Raw genomic sequence first — 11,363 nt, 5'->3', positions numbered from 1 at the left:
TCAAAAAAAAAATGTTTTCTTATTTCAGCAAACCATTTTGATGATACTGACAATAATTTTTTAAGCATATAGTATAATAACTTACTAATAGTTTTTACCTTAATTACAGAATTTATAATAATAAATTGCTTATTAGTTTCGGTTAGCAGCTTTCTCTAAACATCGATAATTGAGCTGATCTTTGTGCACCGAAGCCTGGTAAAAGAACAATAAGCTTACTGAATTATATATTGTGTTACTATTTTTATACAGCTGCACTTGTATTACCTTTTCATGAGAATCCGAAGCGTTCCTCGCTTAAGGACAAAGAGGACAAAAATCACTATACCCAAGGACAAATGGTAGTAGTAGGCAACCCAAAGAATCTTTTGCAAAAGTGCGTTGTCTCGAAAAAAATAGGGAACTAGATCCAGAATCCAAGTAACGCCCATCATGACACCAATTCGCAGAAAATTTAGGTAACTGTAATTTGAATGTACTTTGCATGAAAACTGTCATTTATGAATTATAAAGTACATTATTCTTACGTCTGGCTCGCCGAGCTCAGCTTAATCCTAATTGATTTTTTCACTTTTCTTTCCGTTTTCAACATGTGAATGATCGTGAGTATAAGCATAACCCCATTGATGTTGCACAGGACCAGGATTGGTCCAATAAAAAAGATTAACATACCAAAGCTATTACCTGAAAATAAAAAGTGAAATAAATTTTATACCAGAAAAAAACATACCTCAATTTGTGCGCTGTTAGTTTTTTAAAACATAGGAAAAAGTAGCAAAATTTGGTAAGCCGATTGATATAATCTTGCAGCTGTAATATATATATATAATTAAGCTCAATATTTGTAAACAACAACGAAAGATTTTAAGCACGTACCTGCCGTAGAAGCGAATGAAAAATGTTTTGGTAAATCGACATGGCTTATAAGTATTTTCATATATACCTACCCGTCAATGTTTAAATTATTGCGAAAGTGTCACTTAGATAGATTAAACCGCAGGTTTTTCTTATGTATACAAAAGGGAACTTTCGATACGATAAATAATTATTTAATAAAAGCGTGTTAAGCACACCAAAGTTACTCTTGATCTTCTATTCCCAAAATTTGAAAAAAAACCTGTTCGGAAAGAGGACCAGTTGGCAGCACTTTTCCAATCAAAACTTACGATACAGCCAGCACTGAGCGAAACCAACAGACGGGGTCCATTTAAGTGTAGACAAATCATTGCCCCATATCCGATCGGTCAGAATAATGGCAGCGGTCAGGAAAGTCGTTGAGCCCCAAACATAGACGGAGTAGGCACGAAACCGATAACGAGGATCATTTAGACTCATCGACATCAATCCCTTTCTCGTGCGATGGCTGACAACAAAAAGCCAGAGAATTGCACCCACTGCAAAGAAATATCTAGTGTAACCTGCAAGAAACCATTAATGGTTTGATAGAACGTATTAAATTTCAATAACTTACCTGCTATAGTGCAGGTCTCGTTCAATAAATTCGCATATTTAGTCAAAATCCACATAAGGTGGTGCATGGTCACGCAGATTACATAGCAAACAAAGTTCATATTCCGGTTTCTATTTATGAGATACACAGCGATCGTAAGGATATTGCATACCAGCGAAATCACGACGACTTGTGATAAAGAATCATATATTAAAAAATTTCAAACGTTTTGGCTTTTCATTAGATTTATACCTACTTGTAATTTCTAGAATCGCCTCCTGCCAATTTTCGTACTCATGGCACTTGTGTCTTACAACTAATACACGCTTTGAAAGGTCTGATGAAAACTGATTGACATAGAGGCAGAAAGACTCTTTGTTCATGGTAAAGTTTTGAGATTGAATACCGAAATTTCCATCCTAAAGAGCTCTAATTAGACTAGGAAACCAATGGAAAATTGAAAGGCAAACCTCGAACATTATGAGCTCATCATCTGACAGGTCAAAAAACTCGTCGCAAAATCCAAACCGATCACTTTGCAAGGCAATATTGGTGATAGAAATCCGCTTCTCCATCGTTTCTTCTTTTGGGAAAATATTGACATATGGTTGGAACTCAGCAAGCTCCTTCTTCACTTTATCACTGCACTCGCCGTTTTCCGATATTTGATTTCGTGGGCAGCAGACTCGGATACAGGGTCTCAGTTTACAGACACAGGCTCTTAGATGTCTTTTCACACGCCTCTCGTTTCCGCCCACCAGCTGCTCAAAGTCATAGATTCCCGTCAAGTGGACGGGTATTTGGAGGCCATGGTAATTATAGGATCCATTTGTCAGTGGAACGTGTGATATGTCCACAGTATCTGCGTAATTGCACCCCGGAATAATTCCCCAAGATTTATTCAGAATCTGTAGCACAAGCACTAAACTGAACAATTTCGCACCCATTTGATACGGTAATCAAAACTGGACTGACTCTTGATAGCATAAGTTTCCAAATATATAGTTTTATTTTGGGAACGACGGACTTTGCAGTCGATAAGCTGACTCATTGCTCATGCTCTCCAGGGATCATAGGCACGACAATTGGCATTTTAAGACATTTATAATTACAAAAATAATTTTGAAGTTGTAAGATAACAAAATGACGTCAACAATTGCTTTTGATTGTTATAAGTCCAAGTAGTTTTACCGAAGGAATATGAGAATTGAAGCTGAACGCTAATAAAGTAATTGACAAAAGTTTGTTTAAAAAAAAAAAACTTTTCTACTGCCTCGTAGTGTAGGGTCATTCATAATATAGTTCTTTTATGGATAGGTATTGAAGCATTTGATTTATCAAAGTTCTGAATTATTACAGCTTTCAGACTTTTACTAGCACTGCCAGCCATCCGGAGTTTTCTTTCTATCTTTAATTTATGCCAATTAATTGCTTATGCAATAACAACAGCCATTTCCAGCAGAGGCCAATGTCAGCTGAATATTTTAATGCCAACACCCTTCGCTTGCATATAAATGCTGGGTAAAAAAAAAAGTTAGCTTACTTCGTATTGGCTGCCTACGCAGTGCTGTAACGCGAAATTTGCAATTTCTGCATTAAATCAACAGGGCGGATGGGTGTTTTCCAGGCAGCCAGAAGGAAAAGTGGGAAACGTAGGAAAACCCGGTAGAAACGAGACATTTGCTGCGTTGCTGGCGTGACATTTGTTTGGTTTTAATTTCGGTTCAAAGGTTGCCATGGCTCCCAGACTCCCCATTCCCCCCTTTCCCTCGCCGTGTCCCACCCTGCGGCCAATGAAGTATTCAGGGTGGACCAAAACACTTGCTGTCGTCGCAACTGGTAAACGCAAAATTGAAATATTGCATGAATTGCAGGAATGCACTAAGCCATGAAGTAACTACCGGGCCCGACTTACCATCTCCCAGTGGAAATGGGCATGGCCAACACACGACGTGGTGCAACTATTTAATAAACATCAGCAGGAGGCGGAGAGTTCTCCGCCCGCCCCCTAAACTCACTTTGGCTGCGGTTGGAGGGGCTTTTGATGTCTCGCTCGGGTGCATTTAATAAGCTGCCGGAACGCCAAGGGAGGAGCAGAAACAGGTCCTTTGACTCCAAGTCAATGAGGCTGCCTTGGGGCCTTCTATAAACAGAGGGCACAGAACCGTGAACATCGAACTTCGTGCTATATATTAACAAAAATTGTAATTTAAAACTAAAGGATTTTTATTTGTCATTTTCAACTACTCTATTGGTTCAATCAATTCATTTTCTTCAATTTGAAAATCGTATTTCTTCACACAACACACTTTTTTATCGTCACAGTATCCTACAGGCCTTATGATATAGCATTCTTTGGCCTCTAGGCAAGTGGCTAGAAGTGAAGATCGGGTTTGATTTATATTGGTTTCCGCACAACCTAAAAATTAAAATGTTTCTATTTATTTCCAAGACGCATAAAAGTGTTTAAACTTACGCAGAGGCTTGTATTGACGTTCCTGTAACAAGCAGCCCCTAAATGTCAAAAGTAAACAAAAAAGAACAGCCTGGACGATCATTGTGAAGTAACTAAATCAAGATATGGAATACTTGCTGAATAATTGGATATTTAAATAAGGCAAGCGGTGAAAATTGGTTTGCTCTAGTTGAATATGCCAACTTATGTAAGGCTTTTGCTCTGTGCTCCATAATTTATATGCCCTTTCGATTGGTTATGCAATCTATTGGATTCCTGTTCAGTTTACTTTGTGCGGCAAGTGCGAGTGGAATACAAAAGAAAACTGTTTTGTGTTTGCGAATGCTGGTAAAGAAAGACAGAGCCCACTGCCAACTGCTGCAACCACCTAATGCCGGTCCTTTTGGATTTTCTGACTGCTCTGGCTAGCTGCCAGCTGCTTGTTTGGTTGGGTGGGAATCCACAGTAAGCCAGGACCGAACAGGACCGACCAGGAACTGCAAGGAAGTGACGAAACGAAGGCATCTGGAGCAGCAGCAAAAACCCAAAACTATTTGCACTCAACAGCGGCAACAAATGTTGCTGCGGTGTTGCCTTGTGCTACTTACGGCTGCCATTTGATGGCGATGTCGATGTCGATGTCGATGTTTTTGGCCCGACATCCTCGCCGGAATCCTGGAGTACTACTCACCGAACCGAGCCGAGCAAATATGGAGGCGCCTGGTGATGTGTTTACAAGTTTGTGAATTGTTGTCATTGTCGTCATCTGGCCGGGCTTCAACTGGCTGTCGCACCACACTTCGCCCTCCCAATCTTGGCCAGCACTGGGTCTTAGTCTCAGCCCGCTTTTCATTACCAATACCAGACCCCCTCCCCTGGCCCCAATGCAAACATCAATCAAGCTGCATTATGCAAATATTCGCTCGAAAATTGCAACAAAAGCGCATCGAGCGGGCGGCAGTAAGAAACGACAAATGGTAAAAAGGAAATGGGTGTGGATTTTGGGGGGCCAGAGATTGGAGAGCAGCCTGTCAGACGTCAAAAAGCAGTTGCTATCCGTTTCACCGCCTCTCATATACCATCATCCATCGCTGCTGTCAGTTGCATTGCTAAGACAACAAGAAAGGAGGTTCATCAGTTACACTGAAGAAAAATAATTCCTGCTAAACTAAAAAAAACTAATTAATAAAAATTATTTAGATTCTAATTTATATTCATGGCCGCCAAAAACCAGTGCAAAATATATATATTTTGATAATACCAAATTACAATTTATTTTTACAAAAATTATACAAAATTATATTTTTATCTTAAAAAATAAAAGAGTTCAAATTTTTAGAAAACCAGAGAATTATTGTCAGCAAAATATAAACCACGTTAAATTTTAATTTTGAGAATTCAGTTTACTGCATTTAACTATTACACTTTTACCGATAGTGTACACTTTCTAAGTATACAAAAAATAAAGAAACAGGAGAACGCCAAGCCAAGACAGCTGCCAATAGTTCGACTCGGCGGGATTCGTTTCCAGGGATTCTCCTGGTCGCCATTCGCCTGAATTAAACGATAACGAGTTTTGGCTTTCACCGCTTCATTTTGAACCTAAAAGCATGTGAAGGGTTGCTGCCTGCCAGCGCCAGAAAAGCTAAGAGCCAAGAGCGAAGAACTGAAGAGCTGAAGAACCAAAGGGCCAAAAGCCGGCTTTTGTTTATGCGTAAAGTTTTGCGGCTATGGAGGAGTAGAAACGGGAGCTCGAAATATATGAGGATTGCATTCGGGGGCAGGGCGAAATTAAAACGTCTGCAGCAATTTATAACAACACTTTAAAGGGCAGCTCTATAGGGGTCTTGCCCCCGTCGATCCCGCACATATATGTATGTACAGTATTGAAGTGCCATACAGCGAATTCATATTCCCGAATTCCATTTCATTTCCCTTGCAAACTTTCTGTGGGAGTGGAGTTCCAACTTTTTCGCTGCTGACAATAAACAATGGCGGGGCGAAAAAGGAAAACAGAAATCTTTCAGGACTTCGAGACGGGGGCGTTTTTGGAGCAGGGGGCGTGGCTGATCTCGCCTGCAGTTTGTTTAGTTGGCAACACTTTGTCGGAAACTTTGCATAAACTTTGCTTTGGCCTTATTTTTTTTGGAAAAATCCTCGAAGGAAAACTTTGCAAATTACTTTTACGATTTCCGAACAAAATGCAAAACATACAAGAGCAAAAATTGCCGTGTGCCGTTAATTGCAAGCAATTTGGGATGCATTAAAAGTTAATACCAAGTCTAAGTGCGGAAAATTCTCAGCTTAAATGCAAGGCCGTCGAAATAAGCGATTTAATAGTTTTCCCCCCCCAAAAGTTTCCAAATGACGAAACCCTGTTTGAAATTAACATGCAACTTTGATGCTAAAACAACTACACTTTACTCCACCCCAGGGCCCACGCCCACCTTTGCATAATCCTTCAGCTGTTAAGTTGTTCTGCTGGGGGAAATAAACAATTTAATTAGGCGGTGCGGTGCGGCCATGTGTCTGCAAGTGAAATCAAATATGCGTAAACATCGGCTACAAGATTGGGCCAGCAGCACCTCCTGCAGCCCGATAACTCAGGTCCCCACCCACGAATCCATATCTAAACACGAGGCAGGCATGCGTAATTAAATTTACATGAATTTGATATTGAGCACACAATACACACACACACACACACACACACAAACACACACACACACACACATGGGCGAATTGCGCGGTCTGCAATTACCATTGCCTACTTGCGAGCGCAAAAAGCAGGAAGCTCAAATTTCTATTGCCTGCTTTTGAGTGCAAGGCTTGGAATAGAATTCTAGCATTTGAGTGCCTACAGTAGAGGTCACCAGAATAGCAATGCGAATTCCTAAGCATGTGTTCAGAAGAACACAAATAATCATAAGTATAAGACTTTATGAGCTCTGTGCATTTCATGTCAATCGATCAAGAGCCATAATTTATGATCTGATAATATAACGACTTTAATTCAGAACTCAACTTTTAATTTTTCTACGCAAATGAAATGCAATGCAAAATATTTTAATAAAATAATATATGTCGGCAACAAAGTATTTTAATGTTGTAGTAAGCAATTTTTTTGGTCGCCACTATTTTGACCCTAGCTATGACTCACAAGTACGTTTGAAAGTGAGACAACGTACTGATACAAATGAACTGTTGCGAAAGTTCATTGCGAGGGGAAAAGTTTTGGCATTGTGTGATTCGCTGCCTTTCCCCCCTAATTGGCTGTGACCCCACCCCCCGCCCCCTTGTCGAGCCCAATGAATCTCTAATTTGGCGCATTTCAGAGTTCATAATAATTAAAATTACGCGCTGTCTGCAATGTTGTTTGTCCCCGCTGTTGTTGTGCTTGTTATATGTATTATTTATGGCTTGCGAAACTTTGTCCTTGCGACTTTTGCCTTTGACTTGATGCCAACTTTTCGGTTTTCGTTCGTGGCATTCATCAACTTTTTGCGTAAACGTCACCGAATCAGACAGGCAGACAGAGGGATAGGGATGGGGTTATAAATAGAAATATAAGTCCCTGCTTTTGTCACATTCCGTTTCGCAAATCTGTTTATGAAAAGCGTTTAATTTATGTGAATAATTGCACTCTTTGGTGGAAGCTGATTGAAAAACTTATATGTAGCAGCCAGCTGTTGGAAATGCTGTTGGAAATTCTGTTTGACAAGCATACGAAAACAAAAGCGGCGTTTTGTTATTATTTTTGTTATTATTATTCCAGCTCTTGACAATGTCAACAATTTTGCGCTTTTATCTGTTTGCACAGCAGACAGGCTCCCGCTTCCCTCTTCCATTCCCCCTTTCCACCGATTCAGTGTGTGTTTAACATAAAGCGATTAATTGCTTTTCATTAAACGCTGCTCGTATTCCCCATCGCATTTGCCCACACTGCCATTTGCCAGCTGCGCTTATTTAACTTTTAATTTGAAGTCACGCGGAGGCAATTTCCAAATGTGTTTACCTTGGGAAAACGACTTATGCCAGAAAGTTCAGAAAACTCTTAAGCAAGTCTAAAACAAATGGAGATAAAGTGGGAAGATAGAAAACCAAAACCACATTATGTATTATAGTAGTTCAGTTTTCGAGGAGGGTTTTGAACGATATTTAATTTTACTTAAAACTTTAAATAAGCGGTATGTTAAGCAAAAAACCATTCCTTAATTAAATATAATAGATTTAATATTTGACTAGCTATTAAGGGAATCGAAAATAATTATGTGTCTTAACAATTACATTAACAATTTAATTAGTTTAAAAATTACGTTGTTCGTAGCTCAATTTATAACTAAGTATTTAAATTTATAACTAATTATTTGTAATGTTTTGTAACTGCTTGTAATATAATTTGTAAACATTCTTATTTTGTAGATAATTATATAAAAGCTTTTATTTTGCTCATGAAAATGAGATGGAATTTGGTCCATTTTATTTGCTAATTTAAATTTTTACAGGAAAGCATATTATATTTAATGTATGAATTAAAATTTCACATTTAAATTAAAAAAAAATGTCGGATCAACATATGACACAAGACAAAACTGCAAATACACAATAATCATAGCAAAGTAAACTGGAAAGTAAACTTTTTTCATGTACAAAAAGAAATTTTAAATTTGCACCCATCTAAAAATTTTCTGGTACAACATTGCCATCAATAATTTTCGTAAATGTGCTTACATTTTGTGGAGCTCCTTGTAAAATGGCCGTTAAGCAGTCTGTGTGAAAAATATTATTCTAAGCCAGACAGACAGGTGAGCAAACAGTCATTCATCTGGCAAATATATGCCGCCAAGGCAACGCCCAGTTTACAGTTCAAAGGTGGCTGGAGGTCAAGGCCGGGCCTACACAAGCGAATTGGAGGCAATCCTCGGCTAGACGAGACAACAAACAGCTGGCTATGTAATTGGCGTGGGCTTAACTGCAGGGCAATCAACCAGCCGAGCATCCCTGGCCTGGCCAATATACCATTACCAATATAAGCGATATATCATCTTATTTCAGCTGTCTGCTTACCAATCGCCTTTTTATGGTCAGGCAAAGACCCATCAAAACCAATAGAAACTTTACAACTTGCAGACATCTTTTGGGTCGCAGACAAGAATTTTGAACTCGACTTGACTTCATTGATGGCCAGGCCAGTATGTTCGTGTATGTAAGTTGGTGTTTGCATACGATGTGGAACATTGGCCCTAAGCTCTATTGCACATTGACCATCCGATTGAGTTTGAGTTTGGGGACAGAAGACAGTGGACAGTGGACAGAGGGCAGTGGAACAGCATTGAAATCGAGCAAACTCTTGGCCTGAAGTTTCCCAAAAGCATTTCCTTGTCACCATCGAACTTTTCGTCCCGTTGTGTATGGGTTTTCGCCTGCATTCCGCCAAAAGGACCAGCCTTAGCCTTGGCCCCCCCAACAAGCCATGGCTAACAGAGTTCTGTTAGCGACCACGTGTTTTCCTGCAAGTTGGCGATTCTGCGCAGTGCTGCCTCTGGCTCTCAGAAGTCTGTTCCCAGTATTTGGCCACGGTGCGTATGATTGATAAACCAAAATAAATATTTGCCAGCCTCCGCGATGCATAAAGTGCCCCAGAACTCAGGGAAAGCTGCGAGGCGTTGTACTTGGGAATGGGTCTCGGTGGCTTTTTTAGGCGTTGGTCGCACGTTCTTGAGGGGCTGTGACCCGTGGGGGAGGAGTGTAGGGGTTGGTGCTGTTTGTGGGTTTCACCAAACATCTGTGCTATGGCCACAAATATACACACACAATACAGACTGACAGCAGTGACCTTGAGGAGGCTTTTGCATTGCCAGTGAAACAGGAGAGCGCGTGGCTCAGTGTGTTTGTGAGCGTCACGTGTAAGCAGTTTGGCTTATATATACATACATATATATATAAATATATATATAGTAAGTACTTTTATTGTGGGCGAGCATTGGCCCCCCTGGAGTTGTAAAAACTAATGGAAATTTAATTTCTGTTTGGGGTGGCATTAGCATTTTCCGTGTAGTTGCCATGATTATTATGCTTATTATTTGGAGGGCTTTGTGGGCGCCACAGAGTTCCTCAGTCGCAGGTGTCGATTAAAACTGATTAACTGAAATACAACGGCTGTCGTGCCAATTGTGGCTTTCTCCTGTTTCCCACATACCTTCCCCACAGCCCCTCCCCCGCCCTTCTCCACCCCACTTTGCCAACTGCCAATGCATCGAATTACAATTTAATTGTCGAGACAGCACCCACAGGATGTCTGCTGGATTTGCAACTGTCAAAGTGACAAACATGGGGCACTGCCTCCGCATCCGCCCCAACCACCCCAACCGCCCCAACCAGCCATTCATCCACTTATTTATGCCTTTTGAGCATTTGTTGTGCACTCGGAGTTCTCCGGTTCAAGTCATGTGCAGGAGCAGCCACACACATAAATTGCTTTTGACATGCTCCGTTGACTTTTATGAGCGAGGATTGTCTTTGGCCCTCCTCCTAATTAGAGTCATGTCCTGCGGAGTGAGACGAGGTGGGGCATCAGTTCGAGCTCCACTCCTCCATTTAACAAGCAGCAACAGTAGCAGCCATGTCTGTGGCAGACTCCGAACTGCAACCGCAAAAGGAAAACTTTGCGAAATAGAAATGTTGCAAAATATTTTGAAGTAGATTCCTCTCGCTTCCATTTTCCATTTTCCTTTCTTCATTTTTCCATTTCCCCGCTTTCTGGCTGAAACAACTTTTTGTTTCGTTCAGGTTAAATGCGCGCGAATTGTTTTTTGGCCAGCTAAACTTTGTGATTTAACTTTTGAATAACCGCCAACAGGGGAACGGGCATTGGGGAAAGGAAAAAAGGAGAGAGAGAGTGTGCCAAATATTTAAGTGAAATTCTTTTTCAGCTGACTCAGCAGACAAAGGATCCTTGGCAGTGTGCTGTCGACTAGTTTGTCATTTGCGAGCGCACTTAACGACCAAATGCTAGTCAGCATCCTGGAGCTGCTGTCCCTGAAAATTGGGATACATTTAATGCTGTTCCTAACCTTTTTATGCAAATTACTATCCACTTCCGGGTTAACTCTTAGCCCTCTCTCTCTTTTTTAAGCCACATTTGTGGCTAGAAGGGCAAACATGGATTCTGCTGCGGTCTCCGCTTTTTGTTCAACTTGCTAATCAACCTGTTTGCTTAGGCCTCAGGACTTTGTCCAGAACCTGGGTTAATGGCCAGGCGATTTTTTAATTAAAGCACACATGTGGCGTATACGTAATGCGGGCCAGATCAACCGCAGCGTAAATTAAAAAATATTTAAAATTCTTTTTGTTCATGTTTCTATTCGAAGAACCTATTTTTTCCCCAGTTTGCATACAAATTTCTTTTTACTTGCTTATATGCATCTCGAAAGTTTAGTTTTTCCGGTTTATCCAAGC

The 11,363-nt window shown here is 40.4% G+C and overlaps 2 protein-coding genes across 2 annotated transcripts; both read right to left on the bottom strand.

The window, feature by feature from the left end:
* Positions 1-122: 122 nt before the first annotated feature.
* Positions 123-3,588, bottom strand: LOC108142183 (probable G-protein coupled receptor Mth-like 6). Its single transcript, XM_041708389.1, has 7 exons — positions 1,921-3,588; positions 1,707-1,869; positions 1,472-1,639; positions 1,167-1,418; positions 528-684; positions 268-462; positions 123-195 (listed from the first exon to the last, which is right to left on the bottom strand). The coding sequence occupies exons 1-7, from the start codon at positions 2,395-2,397 to the stop codon at positions 156-158; spliced, it is 1,452 nt and encodes a 483-aa protein (XP_041564323.1). The 5' UTR covers positions 2,398-3,588; the 3' UTR covers positions 123-155.
* A 70-nt stretch (positions 3,589-3,658) lies between these two features.
* On the bottom strand, positions 3,659-5,132 carry LOC108142872. Its single transcript, XM_017266946.2, has 2 exons — positions 3,927-5,132; positions 3,659-3,869 (listed from the first exon to the last, which is right to left on the bottom strand). The coding sequence occupies exons 1-2, from the start codon at positions 4,006-4,008 to the stop codon at positions 3,694-3,696; spliced, it is 258 nt and encodes an 85-aa protein (XP_017122435.1). The 5' UTR covers positions 4,009-5,132; the 3' UTR covers positions 3,659-3,693.
* Positions 5,133-11,363: the final 6,231 nt, after the last annotated feature.

The sequence above is a fragment of the Drosophila elegans genome, unplaced genomic scaffold, assembly GCF_018152505.1.
Source record: "Drosophila elegans isolate 14027-0461.03 unplaced genomic scaffold, ASM1815250v1 contig_208, whole genome shotgun sequence".
In the NCBI taxonomy this organism is placed as follows: Eukaryota; Metazoa; Arthropoda; class Insecta; order Diptera; family Drosophilidae; genus Drosophila; species Drosophila elegans.
This window is presented reverse-complemented; position numbering and strand designations above follow the sequence as displayed.